The sequence below is a fragment of the Giraffa tippelskirchi genome, chromosome 6 (assembly GCF_054371585.1).
Source record: "Giraffa tippelskirchi isolate mGirTip1 chromosome 6, T2T-mGirTip1v1.2.pri, whole genome shotgun sequence".
NCBI classification, from domain to species: domain Eukaryota; kingdom Metazoa; phylum Chordata; class Mammalia; order Artiodactyla; family Giraffidae; genus Giraffa; species Giraffa tippelskirchi.
This window is the reverse complement of record NC_137280.1, coordinates 85,036,822-85,062,637: the sequence shown is the minus strand read 5'-3', so window position 1 is coordinate 85,062,637 and position 25,816 is coordinate 85,036,822. Positions and strand designations below refer to the sequence as shown.

The following is a 25,816-nucleotide window of genomic DNA, read 5'->3' as shown; positions in this document are numbered from 1 at the left end:
TGAAAGCAGGAATTCACAGATATGTGTATGTTCTTGTTCTTAGCTGCCGTAATCATAACAGCTAAAGGATGCAAACAACCCAGATGTCCACTGACAGATGAATGGATATGCAGAATGTGGTAGATGCATTCGATGAAGTATTATTCATCCTTAAAAAGGAAGAAAACTCTGACACATCCTATGACATGGATGACCCTTGAGGATTTTATGCAAAATGAAAGGATCCAGTCACAAAAATGGCAGATGCTGTATTATTCCACTTACTTGAGGTCTCTAGAATAGTCAAGTTCACAGAGATGGAAAGAAGAGTGGTGGGCATCAGGGGCTGGGATGAAGGGGGGATGGAGAATTAATGTTTGATGGGCCAGTGTTTCAGTTTTGCGAGGTGAAAAAGCTATAAATATGAATGATGGGGATGGTTGTGCAATAACATAGATGTGCTTAATGCTACTGAACCATACCCTTAAAATGGTTAAACTGGCACATTTTATGTATATTTTACTGCACCCACTTTTTTTTCTTTTAAATAAGAAAAGACCAAAGGTACAGGTGTAGGTTTATGGGGATCTTGGCATCCTCCCAAGGCAGGAGTAGCTGTGTCAGATGTTCTCAGCTGACATTGCCCTCTTCAAGCTTTAGTCTCCTCATAATTCCCTGGTGGTCCAGTGGTTAAGACTCCGCGCTTCCACTGCAGGGGGCATGGGTTCAATCCCTGGTCAGGGAACTAAGATCTCATGAGCCAGAGGCATGGCCAAGGGAAACAAAACAAGTTTCAGTCTCCTTGGGCAGGATAATAGTGATCACTTGGCTGCAGTCATCAATGAGGATTTAATGAGTCCTTCCTATAAACACTAAAACCCCGTGTCTGAGAGGGCTTCCCTGGTAGCTCAGCGGTAAAGAATCTGCTTGCAATGCAGGAGACCTGGATTTGATCCCTGGGTCAGAAAGATCCCTTGTTGAAGAAAATGGCAGCCCACTCCAGTATTCTTGACTGAAAAATCCCATGGACAGAGGAGCCTGACGGGCTACAGTTTGTGGGATCACACGAGTCGGACACAATTTAATGACTAAACCACCACCATCACCACGTCTGACCCAGGAATGCTTGCTAAATGTGAAAGTGAAAGTGAAGGTTGCTTAGCTGTGTCTGACTCTTTGTGACCCTATGGATTATACAGTCTATGGAATTCTCCAGGCCAGAATACTGGAGTGGGTAGCCTTTCCCTTCTCCAGGGGATCTTCCCAACCCAGAGATCGAACCCAGGTCTCCCGCATTGTAGGCGGATTCTTTACCAGCTGAGCCACAAGGGAAGCCCAAGAATACTGGAGTGAGTAGCCTATCCCTTCTCCAGCTGATCTTCCCAACCTAGGAATCGAACCCAGGTCTCCTGTATTGTGGGTGGATTCTTTACCAACTGAGCTATCAGGGAAGATCTGCTAAATATGATTTGTTTTAATTATCATCCTCTCTGAGCTCGGAGGAAAGAGCCTCAACCTGGTTCTGCCTTCTCTCTGTGTGATCTCGGACACGTGTACAGTCTCTTTGAGCCTTGGTTCTTCCTCTGTAAATGGACGAACTGCAAGGCTTTGGGTGGACACTTTGGGAAGGCGGCTGAATTAGGATGGGCTGGTCAGAGGGCATGATGGTGAAGCATGCCCTCAGCACCCTGGTGATGGTGGGGACACCCCCGTGCCCCTCAGGAGCAGTTGAGCTGTCCCGGCACCACCCCATGGCGTCCTGGCTGTGTGCCATGCTGCATTGCTTTGGGAGTTACATCCTGGCTGATCTGCTCCTTGGGGAGCCTGTGATCGACTACTTCAGCAACAACTCCAGCATCCTGCTGGCCTCAGCTGTCTGGTGAGCATCACGGGTCTGGAGCGATGTGGGAGAGCAGAGCAGGTGGGCAGGGCGATCCCACAACCCGGGAGGTGGGAGGAACTAGGACCCACCAGCCAAACCTCCACAGTTAGCCCCGACTCACCAGCCTCACCACCCAGCTGTCCCGAGTCTGGACACAACCTCGTCTCCAAGGGGCCCCCAGGGTCTGTCTCCCCTCTGATGCTTGGCATTCTCTCCCCAAAGGTACCTGATTTTCTTCTGCCCCCTGGACCTCTTTTACAAGTGTGTCTGCTTCATGCCAGTGAAACTCATCTTTGTGGCTATGAAGGAGGTGGTGAGAGTTCGCAAGATCGCTGTGGGCATCCATCACGCCCATCATCACTACCACCACGGGTGGTTCGTCATGATCGCCACCGGGTGGGTCAAAGGTAAACAGGACCATGACCAGAACAAAGGGAAATCACCCCACTTGAGAGCCCCTTCTCAGTGGCCATTATCAGCCATCTTAGCCAATCCCGTATGGGAGCTAAGATTCCATATGCCTTGGGGCCAAAAAACCAGAACTTAAACAATAAAAGCAGTATTGTAACAAATTCAGAAGAGATTTTTTTTTTTTTAAGTAAATAGGACAATGAAGCAGTGATAGCTAATGCCTCTGGAGAAAGATTTCTCAACTGTGGCCCTACTCACATGTGGGGCTGGACCCTTCTCTGTGTGGAGGCCATCCTGTGCATTGTAGGGTGTTGAGCACATCCCTGGCCTCCACCCACTAGATGCCTGTAGCACCTACCACCAGTGCAACAACCAAAATGTCTCTAGATGTCGTCAAGTGCCTCACAGAGAGGAAATCATACCCCTGTTAAGCTTTGTGGACTATGGCCCTTTTGTCAGCCCAGTAAAGCCTACAGACCTTTTTATGTTTTCTTAAGTGCATAACATAAAATATATAGGAGAATAAAGGAAACCTATTATTTTAAAGTAGTTATAAAGTGTTTAAAAATAGGCTTTAGTAGTTTTATGCCTATTTGTTATTGCTGTTTGTTTAGTCACTCAGTCATGTCTGACCCTTTTCTGATCCAATGGACCATAACCCACCAGGCTCCTCTGTCCATGGGATTGCCCAGGCAAGAATACTGGAGTGGGTTGCCATTTCACTCTCCAGGAGATCCTCCCAATCTAGGTATCAAACTTGTGTCTCCTGCCTTGGCTGGTGGATTCTTTACCACTGAGCCACGTAGGAAGCCCTTTATGCATATTTACTAGTGATTAAACAGCAGACCTTCCACTGACTTCTAATAAGTCTCATGCTCTTGAAGCAGTGTTGAGCACAAATGGTATTTGAAACCATCTACAACAATGAGAATGTGAAAAGAAAAAAATCCATGCATTCTGTTGATGACAGTCATAGACTTGCAAATCCTGCCAAGGTAATTGCCTCCCTTCATGATAAAAGGAAAGGCTGTGTTTCAGTGAAGGATGTGAAAATGAAAATGTAATTCTGTTTCCTTTCTGGGTTCAGAGACTCTGGGTTAAGATCCCCAATCCAGGGTAAGTTTTGAGTAGAGCTCATTGTGCATCTTATTTGACTCTTCTTTAGCAGAAAGTTAGCATCATCCCTTTCTACTGAGGAGGGAAATGAAATGACTTGCCCAAGATCATGTGGCTATGGGGGCAAAGATGGGGTTTGACGCCAGGTCCTCTGAATTCAACATTCACGTTCGTAACTATTTTGAAGCCCTCCTTTTCCCCCTCCTCTATCTATGCTAAGAGGCAGACCAAGATAGACATTAAGACCAAAAATTAAAAAAAAAAGCTACTAAAATTACATAGGGACAGTTTATAATGGTGGGTCAATCCACTAGGACGATATAACCATTTTAAACATATATGTACCTAAAAACAGAGCACCAAAATACATAAAGCAAAAACTGAGGGAAGTTAAAGGAGAAATAGACAATTCAACAGTAATAGTTGCAGAGGTGGACCAGGGAGTGACAAGAAGGCAGGGAAAGAAGGCTTAAGCAGGTGCTAAATACCGCTAAGCTCTGTATTCCTGTTTCCTTCCAACCAAAGTGGGTACTCCCAAATGCCTGGGACTACCCTCCAGTGAGCCAGTGTCCTAAGGCACCTTTGACGCTTAGGGCTGGACCACTCTCTGGTGGGGGCTGTCCTGTGTGTTATAGGATGTTGAGCAGCATCCCTGGCTTCAACCCACTAGTTGCCAGTAGCAGCTCCCTCTCCAGTGGTGAAATAAAAAATGTCTACAAATATTACCAAATGCCTCTTTGGGGCAAAGACACCCCAGAAGCAAACTCCTGGCCCAGGGGTACATATTGGGCACCCCAGTTGGCACAACCGCTCCTTCAGTAAGTGTCTAAGTCTCTTTAGCCAATACATTTGGAGTAAATGGGAAGATTCTTCTAGAAATTCAACCAAAAATCTTGATATGGGTCTCCTTATTGTCTCTCTAGGAAGCCTGTACTAAAGAGAAAATTCCCCAGGGGTATAACATGCCTTCCAGAGGGCAAGTGGCTCAAGAAAGGTTGAAAGCTCAGAACCCAGGGGGAGAGAGAGGCTGGGGATGGGGAGCCCTTTGGAAGCCTCTTGCACAGTTCAAGGTCCTGGATTGAAAACATCAAGGCAGACAATCCAGATTTGGTCAAGACATATCTTGCAGGTGGGATATGACCCCCATTACTTCATGCTGGTTTTGCTCTGAATATGTCTTGTGATCCTTGGGAAGACTATCCCTTCTTGGCCTCAGTTTCCCCACCTGCAACACCTTAGGCTCAGTATTCCTCTGGAGAAGACTCCAGAAGCAAAGAAACTTCTTGCTTGGGAATTCAGCCAAGAAGAATGGGAAGCTAGGGGTGGCAAGCTTGTTCAGAAGTACCCTGTCCCATAGGCTCTGGTGTCACCCTCATGTCCAACCTTGAGCAGCTGCTCCGAGGGGTCTGGAAGCCAGAAACCAACGAGATTCTGCACATGTCCTTGTGAGTATCCCATCCTCCCCACCCCCTGGGCCTGACCCTGGGTTGGATACTCTGGTAACTTAGAAGCCTTGGTCCCCTGATTCTCCTTCCAGAAGCTTCCAGAGGCCATGGCTGGGGGACCTCAGAGGCAGAGCCTTGGCACTACTGAGGGAATAGGCAGAGCTTCAGGGAGATAAGACACTCCTTCATCTCCCATGAAATGGGTTTTGAAGATTGAGTAGGAGTTTTCTGGCAAAGAAGGAGACTCTGGACAGAGGCCAGTGCTTCTGCCAACTGTCAAGTCAGAAAAGATTCTGCCTGGTTCTTCAGGGCCAGGGTACAGATTTTGGGTGGGAAGTGAGGGTGTAGTGGGAAGTGAGGGTGTAGTGGGAAGTGTGGCTGGGGTTAGGTGGAGAACAAAGGGCAAGACCAGATGTTCATATAAAGGACTCAACCCGGGACCCCATGAGGTATTTAGTCTAATACATTTTTAAAAGACCTGAAAGGATCAGGCTAGTTAAATTTTCTTCCATAAAGCTGTTGCCATTAAAATATGACATTAAAAGACTCACCCATATGCCAATGATGCTTTTGAACTGTGATGCTGGAGAACACTCTCGACAATCCCTTGGACTTCAGGGAGATCAAACTAGTCCTAAATAAGAAAGGAAATCAACCCTGAACATTCACTGGAAGGACTGATGCTGAAGCTGAAACTCCAATACTTTGGCCACCTGATGTGAAGAGCTGACTCATTGGAAAGAGTTTGAGTAAACTCTGGGAGACAGTGAAGGACAGAGGAGCCCATGCTGCAGCAGTCCATGGGATTGCAAAGAGCTGGACACAATTTAGCAACTGAACATCAACAACATATGCCAGTGAAAGCTACCTCCCATGTCATATGTTGGAAAACATGGCATTGTCTCATTTTATCCTCATGAGAGGTGTGTTCACACACTCAGCTCATGGGCAAGTCAAAATATCAGAAGCCCATTCTTCAAAGAAGAAAGGAAAATCAATAAAAATTGTGTGTTCTAATCCCACATTCCAGGGGAGTGCATTGTTTAGGAGTCCCCAAGACCACTCTCATGTGCGATGATTTGCTAGAAAGAGGCATAGAACTTGGCCAAGCTGTTGTACTTAGGGTTATAGTTTATTAGAGTAAAAGTGAACAGATGAAAACTGGCAAAGGCAAAAGGCACAAGGGATAGCATTCAGGGAGAGACCAGGTGCAAGCTCCCAATTCTCCCCTCTTCGAGGAGCTGTGTGGACAGCACCCAAGTTTCCCAGTATCCATGTGTGACTGTATGTATTTCAGATTGCCAACCAGTAGTGTTCCCCCATGCCCTGGTGTTCAGGGGTTTTCCTGGAGCTTGGTCACATGGACCTAACTGACCCCCTGGATGGCCAACCGCAGTCTCCAGTCCCTCCAGAGGTTCAGCTGATACCATGTGGCCCTAGACCCCACCCTAAATCACATCATTATCATCTGGTGTGACCCAGAGTTCCCCAGTGAACAAAGACATTCCTATCAGGCAGAACTTAGTGGGTACCTCTCAGGAGCAGGCCAAAGGAGAGAGCTCTCTTTGCACCAAGTTAACTCTTTACTGCACAGGGAGGCACCATCTCATCCAGGTCACATGGGCATCTTCCCACCACACACCCCGGAGGAGCTGGGCACAGCAGGGGTGGGTGGAGAAGGGGCTCTGGGCCAGAGGAACAAAGCCCTGAGCCATGTAGAACCTCCAGATAACCAGAGCCATCCTCTCCAGCCCCACCAAGGCCAGCCTGTATGGAGCCATCCTCTTCACCCTCCAGCAGACCCGCTGGCTCCCGGTGTCCAAAGCCAGCCTCATCTTCATCTTCACCATGTTCATGGTATCATGTAAGGTAAGTCCTCCTGTCTAGCTAATGCTGACCCATGCTTCCTGGGCTAAGGATGGGAAATTTAGGCTGATAGCCTTGGGGTGTCTGGGGAAAGGACAGCCCTAAGGTCGAGGTGGTGGTGGTGGGAGGGGGGAGCTTGTCAGTAGGTTCACGCCTGAGAGGAGGGTATGAGAAGATCAGTGTCCAGCAGGTGGGGGTGAGAGTGAGCAGAACAAGGTCTTCCAGGCAGAGGACCCCATAAGGCCAAGATGGAAGCAGGAGAGTATGGAGTCTGTTTGGGAGTATGGGGGCCCTGTGCCATGGACATGGAGAGCGGGCTGGACCGGAAATAGTGCTGGTCTAACCCTCAGGCCTTGAGTTGGAGTCACTTCCTACTCAGGAAAGGTCTTTCAGGGCCACACACTCTTCCCTGCCCCATGGAGGTGGGGAACTTCATTGCTGGCTCCCTAGGAGGGGACCACACTGAATAGAGGAAGGGAGTGAGTGACCCCAGACCAAGCATAGCTCCTCTCTGAGCCCAGGTGTGTGTGTGGTGGGTGGGAATATTCCTGGGGAAAAGGCAACCAACTGATCTGGTGTGGCTGGGATTTTAAGCACCAAAATCTTTGCACCCTGGAAAAGGCAGGATAGTTGATCACCTTCCTGGGGGTACATGCCATCTGAAATCTGAGTCTAGGCTCCCTCTGCCCTTGACCTTCTGACCTTCTCTCTCTATCCTCCCTCCCCCAATCTGCTTCTGCCTCATCCTCCTGCTGGCTCTCTCGCTGTCTCCTGTCCCTCTGTCATCCCACCTCAGGTGTTCCTGACGGCCACCCATTCCCACAGTTCCCCTTTTGATGTCCTGGAAGCTTATGTCTGCCCTGTGCTGTTTGGGTCGGCCTCGGGGGGCGACCATCACCATAACAACCACGGTGGATCCCAGGGTGGCAGCGGGCCTGGCTCCCCACACTCACCCCTGCCCACCAAGTCCAAGGAGGAGCTGAGTGAGGGCTCCAGGAAGAAGAAGACCAAGAAGGCAGATTAGGGGGCAGCCCAGGGGGTCTTCAGGGCACCAGGGAGAGGACCCAGACCCAGGACCTGGGCTCAGTTCTCCCCTCTCCAGTCCTCTGCTTCCCTGTCTGCAAACTGGGGCCATCAGCTCACCCTCCAGGGCTGATGTGGGGGTTAAATGAGATGGGGAGGTGAAGGGCATTTGTAGGAATGGGGGTCCCTTTCTCCTTCTGCCAGGTCCCCATAGAGTTACATCTTTGGGGGAGTGGTCCACAGAATCCCAGCAATAGCTCCAACCAGAAACCCTGGCAGTTATGTTCTTGGTCCTGTTATTCCCTCTCTAAAATGACACCTTGACTCCAAAAGAATTTCAAGCCATGTTGAGGCTCATCCATTTGATGGATGTTTACTGTCTGCTGTAAGGTAGCTGCTGTGATTTCCACGTCTCTTCCTGTCAACTTCTCCTGAGCATCCCTGGGCAAGCTGCCACCTGTTCTGAGCCCTGCGTGCCCCATCAGTATAGCGGCTCCTCACCCCATTCTGTATACAAGGGCTGATGTGAGGCTGGACCTGACAAACCAGCTTTGTAAGCTCAGAAGCACAATGCAGTCAGGAGGTGAGGCCTTGATGGATGTTCATCGTGCTTAAAAAACAGTTTTGCGTTTTAGATCTTTTGTGTTTGTGGCTTGAAGAACCCCACAAGTTACCTGGAACAAAGGAGGCCTTCAGTAGATGTGTCTAGGCCAGACTTGAGAGTGTGGAGGGGTCTGGGAGGCTTGTTCTGATCCTTGGCTTCAGGTTGCCCCCTAAACCAAAGAAATGCGGCTGGTTGGGCAGGAGTTCCAAGATCTGGCTCTAGTCCAGGGGCTTCAAGCACTCACTGTTGGACTCCAGAAGCTCCATGAGACCTCCCTCAGTGCTGGCATCCTTCATTGCCGCTCGCTCAGTCATTCAACAAACACATGCCTACTATATGCCAAACCTTGTGCTGCTACTGGACAGGCTGGGAACTTGATTCAGGGTGAGCAAGGGGGATGGGAGCTGAACGCCCCTCCTGGCCACCTTCACCTCAACCTAGGTCACCAGGGTATTTGAGAGGGGTAGGTGGGTTGGGCATGGCCAGTCTCAGGTGGGATTTGGGCCCAGAATTGGCCAGCTTGGGACTGTTCTTTGCGTGTGCGTGCTCAGGGCATCCTCAGGGCATCAGCATGTGGCTGTGTCACATAGGCCTTGGGTTGCTGGGGTCCCAGGTTTTGCCCAGTTATTGGGAAAGTGCCTTGATCTGGTGATGCCCTGGAGCTTGGTGGGTCCTGAGGCTGTAGGGCCCCCAAATTCCTCCTCTTGCATGTCTATCAAGGCTCAGTGTGAAGGATCAGCAAATAAATTTGTTGTGAAAGAATCCTGATGGCTTGTCTGATTCATTCTTGTTCTTTTGGCCTCAGGGCACAATGGGAGTGTGAATGAAGCTCATGGTAGCCCTTAATCTCCAGGGAGAGATGGAGGCAGTGGGTGAAGTCTATAGAGTTTTGGATTAGGTAGACTTGGGTTTAATCCTCACTGTGCCATTTGCAGGTCATTGGGCTTCCCCTTCTCTAAGCCTGTTTGCTGCTTGGGAAAAAGAGGATGATGACTATCACTACCCTTCAAAATAGGCTGGATGACTAATGGGATTAATGGTTGGGATTTGCAGCTAAGAGTCTGTGCAAAACCCAGTTAATGAAAGGCAAGCCACAGACTAGGAAAAAATCTTTGAAAATCACACATCTGATAACAGGAATGGATCCTGCATATATGAAGAATTCTTAAGCCTCACTAACAAGGAAACCACTCAGTTTAAAAAGGAGCAAAGGATTTGGGTGGACATTTTGCCATAAAGAATATACAGGATGGCATAGAGATAAACACATGAGAGATGCTCAACAACATCCTTGGCCATCAGGTAAATGGGTGGAAAGATACCACTTCACACCCACTAGAGGACTAAAATTAAAGAGACTGACCACACTAACTGTTAGCAAGAATATGGAGCAACTGGAACTCTCATACATGGCAGGTGGGAATATAAAATGGTGCAACCACTTTGGAAGACAGTTTGGCAGTTTCTTAAAAAGGAAAGTTAAGAGAGTTTGGCAGTTTCTTTAAAAATTATGTATAACCCAGACATTCCACTCTTAGGCATTTGTCCCAAGAGAAATTAAAATATGTGTCCACACAAAGACATGGACATGTATATTTATAGCAGCTTTTAAATAATAACCTCAAACTGGAAACAATGAACAAATTACCATCAAAAGGTAAATGGGGACTTCCCTAGTGGTGCAGTGGTTAAGACTCCATGCTTCTGATGCAGGGGGCTTGGGTGTGCTCCCTGATAGGGGAACTAAGATCTCACATGCCACACAGTGTGGCCAAAAAGAAAAAGAAACAAACTGCATGAATAGTGCTCAGTAATAAAAAGGAACAAACAATAACATGAATGAGCCTCAAGTGCATCATGATGTGGGGAAAAAGCTGTACCAATAAGTATGCATATGGGATGAGTCCCTTCATAAAAAATTATAGAAAAGGCAAATTCATCTATAATACCATCTAGTCAGTGGGTGCTTGGGGAGAGAGAGAGAGATGGGGGTGGGGGTGGGAAGGATGGCAATGAAGTAGAAGAAACCTCCAGGTGATGGAAGTCTTGACCTTCCTGGTTATGGTGATGGTTTCATGGGGCTATATACCAGTCATGCGTATATAGTTGCTAAGTTGCTTCCGTTGTGTCTGACTGTGACCCCATGGACTCTAGCCCACCAGGCTCCTCTGTCCATGGGATTCTCCAGGCAAGAATACTGGAGTGGGTGACCATGTCCTTCTCCAGGGGATCTTCCCAACCCAGGGAACGAATCCCTGGGTCTCTTGAGTCTCCTGCATTGACAGTTGGATTCTTTACCACTGAGCTACCTGGGAAGCCCTGCTGTGCAGTTAGCTATACATCAACTGCATTTCAATAAAGCTGTAAAACAAACTTAAATAAGAAAAAAAAAACACTTGATAAAAAATGGGCAAAAGATTTGAACAGACAGTTCACCAAAGAGAATAGATGTATGACATTAGTGTCCTTATAAAAGAGGACATTAGAACACAGACAGGCACAGAGAAAAGACCCTCCGAGGCCACCAGGAGAAGATGGCCATCTACAGGGAATGGAGAGAGGTCTCAGAAGAAACCAAATGTGCTGCTGACACCTTGATGTCTAGCTGCCAGAACTGTCAGAAAATAAATTTATGTTAAGTCACCCTATCTATAGGACTGATGCTGAAGCTCCAGTACTTTGGGCACCTGATGCAAAGAGCCAACTCACTGGAAAAGACCCTGATGCTGGAAAAGATTGAAGACAGGAGGAGAAGGGGACAACAGAGGATGAGATGGTTGGATGGCATCACTGACTCGGTGGACAGGAGTTTGAGCAAGTTCTGGGAGTTGGTGATGGACAGGGAAGCCTGGAGTGCTGCAGTCCATGGGGTCATAAAGAATCAGACACAACTGAGTGACTGAACTGTATTCAGTGTTCAGAACTGTGAATAGTCTTCTGTTAAGTCAGCCCTAGCAAATGAATACAACACTGTTTAGAGTGAGTAAAATAAAAAATAACTCAAAATGCCAGATGCTGGTAAGGATTTGGAGCCATTGGAATGCTCATGCACTGCTAGTGGAAGACAGTTGGAAGACAGTAGTTTCATATAAAATTTAACATCATTGACCATATAACACAGCAATCCCATTTCCAAGTAAAGAAAAAACTCAAGTTCACACAAGAAATATTTATAGTGGCTGGTTTTGGTAGTCACCAAAACCTGGAAATATCCCAAATGCCCTTCGGCTGGTGAGTGGGTGAACATCATACAATGACCCCATCATACAATGGAAAACTACTCAGCCAAGAAAAGGAACAGATTTTTGACACGTGCAGCAATGTGGATGAATCACATATGCATTTGTTCACTGAAAGAAGTCAGACTCAGGCTACATCCTGTGTGCTCCCTTTGTAGGATGTTATGTTGTTGTTCAGTCGCTAAGTTGTGTCCGATTCTCTGTGACTCCATATACTGTAGCCTGTCAGGCTCTTCTGTGCTTGGGATTTCCTGGGCAAGAATACTGGAATGTGTTGCCATTTCCTTCTCCAGGGGATCTTCCCGACCCAGGGATCAAGCCTGCGACTCTTGTGTCTCCTGAATCGGCAGGCAGATTCTTTACCACTGAGTCACCTGGGAAGCCCCAAAGGATGCTATATGAAAGGCAAAAACATAGAGACAGAAAACAGATCGGTGAGTACCAGGGTCTAGGAGTGGGAGGAGAGATTGTCTTCAAAGGGACCAGGGGAACTTCAAGGGGAGAGGGTGGCAGAACTGTTCTGATCCTTGATCATGGTCAAAACTCATAGAACCGATGCTGAGAATTCTACTTAATCAAAAAGAAAAGGAAAACCAGAATAGGCTCTGAAGCTTCTCAGACCTGTTCTTATCCTGTCTTTTCACCTTCAAGGATGCATGGCTTTGGGCATGTGAACCCCCTTCTCAGACCCTCAGTTTCTTCCTAGGACTTCCAGCAGGAGCCACCAAAGTTGGATCACAAAGCCAGCTCTGAAGAGTCCCCAGAGTCTGCTCTAGCTCATCTAGCACCTGCTGGGTGCTGGTAGTAAGCCAGCTCCCTGCAGTCCAGCATGAATGTTCTGGGATCTCATTTTATGAGAGAACAGATTGTACCAAAATAGCCTCTAGGCCTATTTTGGGAAGGGGGTGGGCAAGCCACCGGCTGGCTGGGGGATGATTGGCTGGGCAAGCTGACTCTGCCATCTGGGATAGTGTGGGAACTCCGATTGCCAGCTCTCAAGTCCAGAGTAATTTTAGCAGCAGGAGTCAGGCTCCATAGTTTCTTTGGTCCTGAGAGAAAGGCTCTTTTATTGCTATTACTATTATTCTGTGTGTGCTCAGTTGCTCAGTCATGTCCAACTCTTTGCAACCCTTTGGACTGTAGCCCACCAGGCTCCTCTGTCCTTGGGGATTCTCCAGGCAAGAATACTGGATTGGGTTGCCATTTCCTGCTCCAGGGGATCTTCCCAACCCAAGGATCAAACCCATGGCTCCTGTGGCTCCTGCATTGGCAAGCAGTTTCTTTACCACTAGCGCCACCTGGGAAGCCTCCATCACTATTATCATTATTAGAAAATCCACAACATGGTATTATTATTATTGTAAAATGCACAACATGGTATTATTATTGTAAATACACAACATGGTTTTATTATTATTGTAAAATATACAACATGGTATCATTATTGTAAAATATACAACATGGTTTTTTTATTATTGCTGTAAAATACATAGCATGGTATTGTTATTATTATTGTAAAATGCACAACATGGTATTATCATTATTGTAAAATATACAACATGAAGTTTGTTGTCTTAACCTTTTTTCTGCTGCACTGGGCAGTTTTGAGGATCTTACACCCTCAACATGAAAGCCCGGATCACAGGGGAATTCCCACTATCTTAATCATTTTTAAGTACACAGTTCAGTAGCATTAAGTACATCCACATTGTCATGCAAGCATCACCATTGTCCATCTCCAGAACTTGCTCACCTTCTCACGCTGAAACTCTATCCTCATTAAGCATGAACATCCCATTTCCCACCCCCAGCCCTGGCACCCACCGTTCTACTTTCTTTCTCTAAGACACTGGCTGTTCTAGGGACCTCACAGAAGTGGGATCATACAGTATTTGTCCTTTGGTGACTGGCTGATTTTACTTAGCATGATGTCTTTGAGATTCATCTATGTTGTAGCATGGGTCAGAATTTCCTGCCTTTTTCAGGGTAAATATTGTTCCTTTGTATGGACACACCTGGTGGCTCAGTAGTAAAGAATCCACCTGCAATACAGGAGATGTAGGAGACGTGGGTTCAGTCCCTGGGTTGGGAAGATCCCCTGGAGCAGGGAATGGCAACCCACTCCAGTATTCTTGCCTGAAGAATCCCCAAGGACAGAGGAGCCTGGCCGGCTACAGTCCATGGGGTCACATAGAATCAGACACGACTGAACATGCACATGGACATACCACATTTTGCTTATCCACTCATCCATTGATGAAAACTATGGGTTGCTTTTACCTTTTGGCTATTGTGAAAAAATACTGCTGAAACACTGGTGAACAAATACCTCTTAGGTTTTTGTTGTTCGGTCGCTAAGTAGTATCCGACTCTTTGCAACCCCATAAACTACAGCACGCCGGGCTTCCCTGTTCATCACCAACTCCCAGTGCTTACTCAAACTCATGTCCAAAGAGTTGGTGATGCCATCCAACCATCTCATCCTCTGTCGTCCCCTTCTCCTGCCTTCTGTCTTTCCCAGCATCAGGCTTTTTTCCAATGAGTTGGCTCCTTGCATCAGGTGGCCAAAGTATTGGAGCTTCAGCTTCAGCATCAGTCCTTGCAAAGAATATTCAGAGTTGATTTCCTTTTGGACGGACTGGTTTGATCTTGCAGTCCAAGGGATTCCCAAGAGTGCTCTCCAGTGCCATAGTTCGAAAGCATCAATTCCTTGGTGCTCAGCCTTCTTTATGGTCCAACTCTCACATCTGTACATGACTACTGGAAAAATCAAAGCTTTGAGTAATATGGACCCTTGTCAGCAAAGTGATGTTTCTTTGAGACCTTGCTTTCCATTAAGAGGAAGATTGTTGTAGCAAAAACGATGGGGTGGATGCAGAGCCACTGGGTACCAGAGTCCAGTTCTACAAAGAAAGAGAACAGTGGCCACATTCCAAGGGCTTTCTTTCTTGGTACCACACCTTTTGGCTAGAAATGTATGTGCCTTTTTTGAGGGGGTTTCATTGCAGCAATCCAAGACAGGTGTATGAACTTCCTGTGGCTGCTCTAACAAATTACCACAAACGTGGGCACTTGGAACAACAAGAAATTATTCTCTCACAGTTCTGGAGGCCAGAAATCTGAAGTCTGGGCGTGCTCTTTCTGAGGGCTCTAGGGGAAGGTGCTCTTTGCCTCTTCCACCTTCTGTGGCTCCTTGGCTTGCCGCCACCATCACTCCTATCTCTATCTCCATCTTTACCTGGTCTTTTCTCTCTTTCTCTTTATTTTTTTAAGGACACTGCCCAATACAACAGTATCGTCAAAGATCATTGATTATAGATCAACATGAAGAGTATAATAACAATCAAAAAGCTGGAAATAGTACAAGAATTACCAAAATGTGACAGAGACATGAAGTGAGCAAATGCTGTTGTTAAAATGGTGCCGCCCAACTTGCTCGAAACAAGGTCGCCACCAGTCTTCAATTTGTAAAAACAAACAAACAAATAAAAACCACTCAGCCACACACAGTATATTGTACTTTTCTCCAGTAGGGAGAAACCTGCAAAATCTTGTCTGTTAAACCATGAAGTGATACCTCTACCCACTCTTCACCTAAGAAAGGGAAAGAGAAATCAAAAGAATATTTATCAAGCAAACTACATTAGGTGTTTGTACCTCCAAAAGATGTTAGGTGGCATGAACAGGGGTTCAATCTCAGAGAAACTTATTAAAAACGTGACTGGAAGCCAATGAATCTATAGTTCTTTTTTTTTTCAGTGTTATTTTTTTTATTTAGCGCCTAAATTTTTTTTTAATTTTTGGCTACACTGGGCCTTCACTGCTTTATGCAGGCTTTCTCTAGTTGTGGCAAGTGGGGGCTACTCTCTAGCTGCAGTGTGTGCGCTTCTCACTGCAGAGGCCTCTCATTGCAGAACACGGGCTCTAGGACATGAGGGCTTCAGTAGTTGCAGCACACAGCCTCAGTAGTTGTGGCTCATGGGCTTAGTTGCTCCTTGGCATATGGGATCTTTCCAGATCAGGGATTAAACCTGTGTCCCCTGCACTGGCAGGTGGCTTCTTATCCACTGTGCCACCAGTAGTGTACCTCTTGAAATTCAAGCATCTTGCCTCTACAATGGGCTATATTAAGAATTAAGTAAGGGTGATGAGGCTGTGGTCTCATCCTAAGGCTTGACTGGGGAAGAATCTGCTTTCCAAGTTCACATGGTTGTTGGCAGAGTTTTGTTTCTTGTGGTCTGTTGGACTGAGGACCTCAGTTTTTTACTGGCTGTTGGCAGGAAGTTGCCCTCAGTTTCTCAGCCATGGGAGCCTCTTCAGTCCAGCAAAATTCATCAAAGCCAGCATCTTTCCTGTTAGCAAAATGGAAGTTACAGTTTTTTTTTTTTAATTGAGGTGAAATTCACGTAACATAGTGGTTAGTTAGTTTTAACTAACCACTTTAAAGTAAGCAGTTCAGTGGCACTTAGTACAATCACAATTTTACCCATCATTTCTATTTAGTTGCAAGACAATTTCATTCCCCTAAAAGGAAACCTCATGCCCGTTAGCAGTCCTTCCCCATACCTAATTCTGCAGCCCCAGGCAACCACCAATCTGCTTTCCATCTCCATGGATTTGCCTGTTTTATAAATGGAATCACACAATATGTGCCCTTTTGTGTCTGGTCTCTTTCACTTAGGATAACGTTTTTACAACGTTTTTAGCTTCATCCACATTGTAATGTAGATTGGAACTTTATTGCTCTTCATGGCTGAGTAATATTACAAATGTTGATGAACATTTGGGTTGTTTCCACCTTTTGCCTATTGTAGATAGTGCTGCTATAGAGATTAGTTTAAATACCTGTTTTCAGAATTTGGGTTATGTACCTTTGAGTGGAATTTCTGGGTCATAGATTTTTAGAGCCTAATCTTGGAGGTGACATTTCATCACTTCTCATCCCCATTTTAAGTGTACCACTTAATCAGTTTTGAAAAATGGATACACTCACGTAATTACTGCCATAATTAAGATATGGAACATTTTCAACATCTACAAAGCTTTCTTCAGTATTCTTTTGGATATATGCCAAGAAGTGGAAGTTCTGATGCATGTGTGTGCTCATGTCCAACTTTTTGCGACCCTATGGACTGTTACCCACCAGGCTCCTCTGTCCATCGAATTTTTCAGGAAAGAATACTGGAGTGGATTGCCATTTCCTACTACAGGGGATCTTCCTGACCCAGGGATCAAATTTGTGTCTCTTGTGTCTCCTGAGTTGGCAGGTGGATTCTTTAACACTGGGACACCAGGAAAGCACTCATATGGAAGTTCCAGATTGTATGGTAATTCTATATTTAAAAATTTGAGGAATCACATCCAATCATTTTTGTTGTATTATGTTCATTCAAAGAAAATTCTAAGAACCCTAGGGTCAAGGGTGGGAATTATACACAATCATGGGCACCAGGTGCAGGGACCCACAAGGGTCCCTTTGGAAGTTATCCGCTATTTCTCATAAGCAAATGCAAACCACAGTTACACCTAGAATCTTCTGCTAAGCACTTGAAACATGCCAAACACATAAGCAGGTATTTTCTACACAGTACGTTTTGTGAAGTGGCTTACATTCTAAGGGAAAAAAATTAGGTTCAGTGGCTAAGTGACTTGACATCAATCACATAGACCAGACAGTGGGCGCAGAATTGAAATCCACGTATATCTCATTCCAAGAGAGAGGCTTTTTCCTCTTCACTTCTCTCAGTCCCTTTAGGGAAGGATAAGATACACACATGAGAAGCGTTTGGCAGAGTCTCTGAAGCTGAGCAAGTGCTTGGCTAAGATAAAGCTATTATCAACAGTTACCACTGATGTGGGCGGTTATAACTGTGTTTACTTTGCACTTTCTGATTGGTACCTGCCTGGAGGTATCTGGAAAAAGTCCCAGCTTAATTAGTGGAGGATATAAGCACCTAATTGAGCCCATAGAAGCCAGCTGAGAGGTAAAAGTGAAGGCACCAAGACAAGATGTTTGGCAGGCCTGAGAATGAGTTCTGAGAGTAAATGCTTTTCACCTGCTGTTAAGTGAAAATGTTGGACCAGGTCAAGGGTAGGTATACTATATCACAGGCCAAATTCGGCCCACTGCCTGTGTTTGTCAATAAAGTTTTATTGGCACAGAGCCATACTAATTTGTTTACACACTGTTATGGCCCCTCTGGAACTATAACAGCAGAGTGGAGTAATTTCAAAAGAGACCACCCTGCACAGCTGAAAATATGGACTCTTTAGCCTTTTGAAGGAAAAGTTTGACAGCCCTGGACTGGATGATTTTTAAGACTCTAAATCCAAGACTCTGATAATTAATAGAAAAAATGAACAGTACACTTAACTAGGTAAAATCAAAGCAGTTTTTATCAAACTCTGTGGCACCCCACAAATGGGCATCTCACTGTCCCTCAAGTATTCACATTTCCTCAATAAAAATCTACCATGATTAGGTTGGGCTGCTATAACAAATTATCACAGACTGGGCTCCTTAAGCAATGTTTATTTCTCACAATTCTGGAGGCTGGGAAGTCCAAGAATAGGTTGTCAGCAGATCCACTGTCTAGTGAGGGCTCTCTTCCTAGTTTGTGAATAGCTGTGTTCTTGTATTTTCACATGGCAAAGAGAGAGCCACTTCCTTGTCCTCTGCCTGCCTCTTGTTTGTAGAAAAAACTTAGTCTTCTAGGCCTTCCCCAAGTTCCAAAGAACACATTTAATCAGAAAAGTAAGAAAATGCAGAACCAAAGAAAAACAGTCAAGCAAGACAAGATAATGATGTGTATGTGGTCTCAATTGTTCAGTTATGTCTGACTCTCTGTGACCCTATGGACTGTAGCCCATCAAGCTCCTCTCTCTATGGAATTTTCAAGGCAAGAATACTCAAGTGGATTGCCATTTCCTTTTCCAGGGGATCTTCCCAACCCAGGGATCAAACCTGTGTCTCTTGTGTCTCCTGCATTGGCAGGTGGACTCTTTACCTCTATACCACTTGAGAAGCCCAAAATAAGTCAAAGACTTTCAGTTCATTCTCAAGGATTATAGATAATATTCTGAGCCATATTCTTGAGCTATTTTGCCAATACTGAAACCCTCATTCAGGAGGAAGGAGTTAACTGTATGTTGACCCCAAACATAGACTCACAGATCAGTTGGAACCAGAAGATTGATCATGTTGACGCCTGATTATTTCACCATCAGTCACTCAGAAGAATGCTTGTGAACTGATCATATATGCTGAAACCCTCTCCCTCATCCCGTCCTTAAAAACCTTTCCCTGAAAGACATTGGGGAGTTTGGGTCTTTTGAGCATTAGCTGCCCAGACTCCTCACTTGGTGACTGCAATAAACACAGCACTTTCCTTTGACATAACTCAGTGTCAGTAGACTGACCACACTGTGTGCTGGTGAGCACACTCAAGTTTTGTTTGGTAACAATCCCCCTCCCCACAGAAAAGAAACACAAATGAAGGGAATTCTGAAGATGAGGTGCAAAATCAGGCTTGGAACATAACTAGGGGAGGGTGCAGGAATCTTTCAAGTATTGGAAATGTTCTATTTCTTAAGCTAGTTTAGAGTCACCTGATTTTGTACAACCCCTGAACTAAGAATGGATTTTACATTTGCTTAATGACAGGAGTAGGAAGAGAGGACAATTGTCATGCCATGTGAAAATTATACGAAATTCAAATTTCATGTGCCCAGAAACAAAATCTTATTGGCACACATTCACGACCATCTGTTTATGTATTGTTTGTGGCTGCTTTCAAACAACAATGATAGAGCTGAATAGTTGAGCCATAGGCTGATCTGCAAAACTGAAACTATTTACTCTCTGGACTTCAAGAAAGTGTCTATTTTGTTATTTCTTATATCTAAATTGGTTGTATCTTATATATCATATCTAACCTCTCCAAACTATGCAGTTTCTTGAACATGCTGTGTTGTCTCTCACCCCAGGGTATTTGCATGTCCCACCCTCAAGGAAAGAATACTTCTTTGTTTATTCTAGCTTCCGGTGGCTCCATTCCTCAGCTGGGGCTGCTTTACTCCAATTCCTGCCTCCATCATCATCTTGACTGCTCCTCTGTGTTTATATCTTCTTGTCTTCCTCCTACAAAGATACTTGTCATTGGATTTAGAGGCCATCTGGGTAGTCCAGGATGGTCTCATCTTGAGATCCGTAACTTAATTACATCTGCAAAGGCTCTTTTGCCAACTAAGGTCACATTCACATGTTCTGGCAGTTAGGGCATGAATATATCTTTCTGGCAGTCCCCATTCAACCCAATAAGCTTGATTACATTAAAATCTTTGGTCTGTCTGAATGGACCTCCTATGAATATTGTAGCATTGGTCACTTGGAAAATATCGGTTCCCTGAATTATGCAGAGGTTGTGGTGCTTTCTTATTCAGCCACAGAAAGCTACATTTGTTAAGATCACCACCATTCTGTGGCAAGGAAAAAAGCCTTTTTAAAATGTCAGAAAGTGATCACACAGTGGCAGACATAGGATTTCCAAAATTTTGATTTCTCTTGAAAGCTTAAACCTTATCATTGGCAACAGAACTGACAGTTGTTTTCCTTGAAGTAACAGGCTCCTTTTGTTCATTTTTGAGAAAAAGTCTGCCAAACAGCCAAGTCTGAATCATGGTTTGTCAGATATTTCAAATAAAAATGGTGTTCTCTGAAAAAGGATGCCAGCTGGATGCCAAAATGTGTTCAAGTGCCTTTTTTTAAGAGATGATCATCGAACATAATGCTCAATAGGAGGGCTTTATATGTATTTCCCATTTTGTCACACAAAATATTAAAGAGACATGGACTCATCTATTGTGCGGTGAATTGTGTCCCCCTAAAAGATGTATTGAGGTCCTAACCTTCAGTATCTAAGAAAATGACCTTATTTAGAGATAGGGTCTTTGCAGATGTCATTGAATTAAAATGAGGCCACCAGGCTGGGCCCTAACCCAATAAGACTGATGTCCTTATAGGAATAGGAAAGCTACGTTTAATGTCTGGACTCAGACATTAAAGAGGAAAAGGCAAGGTGACAATGGAACCAGAAACTGGAGTGATGTGTGTGCAAGCTGACAATGGGTCACCAAGGATTGACAGCCACCACAAATGCTGGAAAAGACAAGGAAAAATCTTTCCCTAGAGCCTTGGGAGAAAGTGTGGGCCTGCTAATGCCTTGATTTTGGCCTTCTGTCCTCCAGAAGCCTGAGGGAATAAACCTGTGTTGTTCTAAGCCCTCCAGGTAGGCCCAGGACACTAATCTATCATCCAAATATGCTGAATAGATAGAGACTGATTGAAAAGAAAGTGAAAGTGTGAAGTGAAGTCTGACCTTTTGCCATGCCACAGACTGTAGCCCATCAGGCTCCTCTCTCCAAGGAATTCTCTAGGCAAGAATACTGGTGTGGGTAGCTATTCCTTCCTTCAGGGAATCTTCCTGACCCAGGGATCAAACCTGGATCTCCTGCATTGCAGGCAGACTCTTTACTATCTGACCTACCAGGGAAGCCCATGATTCCATTTATGTGACCTTCTCCAGAAGAACTTAGCCTTAAAAAAAAATAATGTGGACCATTTTTAAAGTCTTTATTGAATTTGTTACCTTATTACTTCTGTTGTTTACATTCTGGTTTTCTGGCCATGAGGCATGTCAGATCTTAGTTGCCTGACCAGGGATCTGAACCCACTCTCCCTCCATTGAAAAGTGAAGTCTTAACCCCTGGAATGCCAGGGAAGTCTCCAAGAGAACTTATCTTGATAGAGAAAGGGGAAGATGCCAGGAGTTGGGGAGGGATGTCCAAACAGAGAGCCTAAGGGAGTTTGTTGTTGTTGTTCAGTTGTTCGGTCATGTCCACCTCTTTGTGAGCCCATGGACTGCAGCACACTAGGCTTCCCCGTCCATCACCAACTCCCAGAGCTTTCTCAAACTCATGTCCATTGAATTGATGATGCCATCCAACCATCTCATCCTCTGTTGTCCCTTTCTCCTCCTACTTTCAATCTTTCCCAGCATCAGGGTCTTTTCCAATGAGTCAGCTTGTCACATCAGGTGGCTAAATGGAGCTTCAGCATCAGTCCTTCCAATGAATGAATATTCAGGGTTGATTTCCTTTAGGATTAACTTGTTTTATCTCCTTGCTGTCCAAGGGACTCTCATGAGTCTTCTCCAAACACCGCAGTTTGAAGGCATCAATTCTTTGGCTCTCAGCCTTCTTTATGGTCCAACTCTCCCATCCATACATGACTACTGGAAAAGCCATAGCTTTGACTATATAGACCTTAGCCAGCAAAGTAATGTCTCTGCTTTTTAAAATGCTGTCTAGGTTTGTCATAGCTTTTCTTCCAAGGAGCAAGCGTCTTTTAATTTCATGGCTGAGGTCACCATCTGTGGTGATTTTGGAGCCCAAGAAGATAAAGTCTGTCACTGTTTCCATTGTTTCCCCATCTCTTTGCCATGAAGTGATGATGGGACTGGATGCCATGATCTTTGTTTTTTGAATGTTGAGTTTTAAGCCAGCCTTTTCACTCTCCTCTTTAACCCTCGTCAAGAGGCTCTTTAGTTCTTCACTTTCTGCCAAGGAGTTTGAGGGGATGATAAAGCTAGTTGGGTCAGTATCCTGACTGTGGCTACAGTAATATTAATGTGCACATGCGCCCAAGTCTGCTAACCTGCACATTGAAGAGTCAATTCAACCATATATGAATTATAAAATAGTATGAGAAAGTGAATGAGGGGGAAAAATATACTCAAGGGTTGAAATTTTCTTAAATTAATAATTTTTACTGTTTCACCAAGCTTCAGCGATAAAATCAAGTGACAATGGCTCCCCCCAACCCCTTTTTCTGCACAGATGCTCTGACGGACAGTATCATGGCTTCCAGTACGTTTGGTGCTTTTGCTGATTTCTAAGGCACCAATGTGATGCCTGAGTACCTTCAGGGTAAATGCCAGCCCAGAGAAGAAGGCAAATGATGTAGCATTAACGTCATGGTTGGGGGTCTGACATTGTGGGTCCTGGAAAGGATCTGGGGGACCTCAGGGGTGTGCTGAACACATTTGGAGAAGTGATTTCTAGCACTTGGAAGGCATGGATAACCTTTCCATTTTGCAGATGAGGAAACTAACATTTGGAGAGGTGAAGTCATTTGCCCAGAGGGACAGGAAAAGGCTTAAATACTGGACTGCTGGACACAGAGCAGGTGAAATTGTCCAGGAAGCTGGACAGTCCAGTGCTTGTAAAATTTAGGAGCATGGAGGCCTTGAATAATTTAGGACAGCTAAATTATATTTAGTATCATTAGTATAACGGTATACTATGATATAGTATAGGTTTATATGGAATTTGATTTAATATATACTATAAATAGCACAAGTACATTAATGTACTGTGAAAAAGTGAAAGTGTTAGTCGCTCTGATCTTCCTGACCTGGGGATCAAACCTGGGTTTCCTGCATTGCAGGCAGATTCTTTACCATCTGAGCCACCAAGGAAGCCCACTAATGTATTGTATGCCATTTAATTCACTGTGTACTATAACAGCATATAATAAATTAATATACTATAATATAAAAATTAATATACTATATTAATGTACTATAATAGCATATGGTGAACATGGTATATGTCATTTAATTTACTATGTGCTATCACACAGCATACCAAAATATATGTGATTTAATTTACTACACACTATAGCATAACATACAGTAAATTAATATGTTATATATAATTTACTAAACTGTATACATTCATCATATATAACATGTTATGCGTGAGTGAGTGCTAAATCGCTTCAGTAGTGTCCGACTCTGTGCGACACTATGGACTGTAGCCTGTCAGGCTCCTCTGTCCATGGGATTCTTCAGGAAAGAATACTGGAGTGGGTTGCTATGCCCTCCTCCAGGGGATCTTCCCAACCCCAGGGATCAAACTCGTGTCTCTTATGTCTGTTGCATTGGCAGGTGGGTTCTTTACCACTTGCATCACCGGAGGAGCCCATAACATACTATATATAAAGTAATAAATACATATATTTCTAAAAAAAAGTGTAACCTCATTACAGAACATTTGGAGAAAGAAAAATAACCCTTAATTCCAGATGCAGGTTGTATTTTAGTCTATTTCTTGTCATTCCCATCCCCCCTTGTACTTCTAGCTGTTTCTTTAAAAAAAAAAAAAAAGTAATATCTACCAAATTCTACCTCCACTTCTGGACCTGGCTCTTTTCACCCAATATTTAATCCTAAGATGTTGTCCATGATGCTACACAGCTGCACTGTCCAATTTGGTAGCTGACAGCCATTTAAATTTAAATGGATGACACTTGCATAAAACTGACAATTTTCTTTCTCCGTGGAACTAACTCCGTTTCAAGCACTCAATTGCCCTGTGTGGTAGGTGTCTGCCCGTATTGGGGAGCACAGACAGAGAACATTTCCATCATCCCAGGAAATTCAAGGGGGGCAGCACTGCTCCAAAAGCTTTCTAACCAGCATTTTTAAATTTTTTCTGGCTGCATAGGATGGAGGATCTTAGTTCCTTGACCAGGGATGGAACCCGTGCTCCTTGGAGTGAAAGTACAAAGTGTTAAATACTGGACCTCCAGGGAAGTCCTCTAACCAGCATTTTAAAATAAAGACTATCTCTGTGATAAAAGATGCAAAGATTTCAAAGGGTGAGCAGTGTTCCTGTCTCCTCCCCCATCCCCAGCTTCTGTCTCTCCCCCCAGACACCACCATGGCCTCTTGTTATCCTCCCTTTAAAAAATATTCTTTCCCTATGTGAGCATGTGAGGGCTTCCCTAGTGGCTCAATTGGTAAAGAATCTGCCTGCAGTGCATCAGACCTGGGTTTGATCTCTGGGTCGGAAAGATCCCCTGGAGGAGGACATGACAATCCACTCCAGTATTCTTGCCTGGGAAGTCCCACTGATAGAGAAGCCTGGCGGGCTACAGTCCATGGGATCTAAAAAAGTCAGACAAGACTGAGCGACTAAGCACAGCATATGTGAGCATGCATACATATATGTGTCCCCATCTTCTCTCTATATATTTTTAAAAATTTTGTTTTGGCTGTGCTGGGCACGCAGGCTTTGCTGTGGCACGGGGCTTCTCTAATTGCAACACGTGGGCTTAGTTGTCCCATGACACATGGGATCTTAGTTCCCTGGCTAGGGATTGAACCCACATGCCCTGCATTGAAAAGCAGGTTCTTAACCACTGGCCCACCACAAGTCCCCACATCTTCTTTTTTAAAGATACCTGCTGTTTTGTACCTTGTTTTTCCCACTATGTCTAATGAGACTTGTTTCTTGTTTGTGCTATAGAGCTCCCTCTGAAAGCTCTAGGGGAGGATGTTTCCTTGTCTCCTCCAGCTTCTGGGGGCATCAGCATTCCTTGGGTTGCGACTGCATCACTCCAGTCTTTGTCTCTGTCTCCACTGGGCCTTCTCCTCTTTCAGTTCAGTTCAATTCAGCTGCTCAGTCATGTCCGACTCTTTGCAACCCCATGAACCGCAGCAAGCCAGGCCTCCCTGTCCATCACCAGCTCCCTGAGTCCACCCAAATCCAAGTCCATCCAGCCATCTCATCCTCCATCGTCCCCTTCTCCTCTTGCCCTCAATCTTTCCCAGCATCAGGATCTTTTCCAATGAGTCAGCTCTTCACATCAGGTGGCCAAAGTATTGGAGTTTCAGCTTCAACATCAGTCCTTCCAATGAATATTCAGGACTTATCTCCTTTAGGATGGACTGGTTGGATCTATTTGCAGTCCAAGGGACTCTCAAGAGTCTTCTCTAACACCACAGTTCAAAAGCATCAATTCTTTGGCGTTCAGCTTTCTTTATAGTCCAACTCTCACATCCATACATGACCACTGGAAAAACCATAGCCTTGACTAGACAGACCTTTGTTGGCAAAGTAATGTCTCTGCTTTTTAATATGCTGTCTAGGTTGGTCATAACTTTCCTTCCAAGGAGTAAGCGTCTTTTAATTTCATTGCTGCAATCACCATCTGCAGTGATTTTGGAGCCCAGAAAAATAAAGTCAGCCACTGTTTCCACTGTTTCCCCATCTATCTGCCATGAAGTGATGGGACAAGATGCCATGATCTTAGTTTTCTGAATGTTGAGCTTTAAGCCAGCTTTTTCACTCTCCACTTTCACTTTCATCAAGAGGCTCTTTATTTCTTCTTCACTTTCTGCCATAA

General features: G+C 44.9%; 1 protein-coding gene across 5 annotated transcripts in view; it reads left to right on the top strand.

Annotated features, from left to right (window-relative positions):
- Nucleotides 1-25,816, top strand: part of TMEM38A (transmembrane protein 38A) — a 60,354-nt gene that overhangs the window by 21,234 nt on the left and 13,304 nt on the right. For 2 of the 5 annotated variants that reach the window (XM_081496640.1, XM_081496636.1), the window contains exons 2-6: nucleotides 1,702-1,858; nucleotides 2,084-2,268; nucleotides 4,746-4,833; nucleotides 6,585-6,702; nucleotides 7,496-9,088. In XM_081496640.1, the coding sequence (XP_081352766.1) occupies nucleotides 1,731-1,858; nucleotides 2,084-2,268; nucleotides 4,746-4,833; nucleotides 6,585-6,702; nucleotides 7,496-7,723 (747 nt within the window). In that variant the 5' untranslated portion in view covers nucleotides 1,702-1,730 and the 3' untranslated portion in view covers nucleotides 7,724-9,088. Of the gene's footprint in view, nucleotides 1-1,701; nucleotides 1,859-2,083; nucleotides 2,269-4,745; nucleotides 4,834-6,584; nucleotides 6,703-7,495; nucleotides 9,089-11,858; nucleotides 12,000-12,216; nucleotides 13,141-14,838; nucleotides 15,298-25,816 lie in introns of those variants that run through there. The other 3 variants (XM_081496638.1, XM_081496635.1, XM_081496639.1) reach the window with 3 other exon arrangements.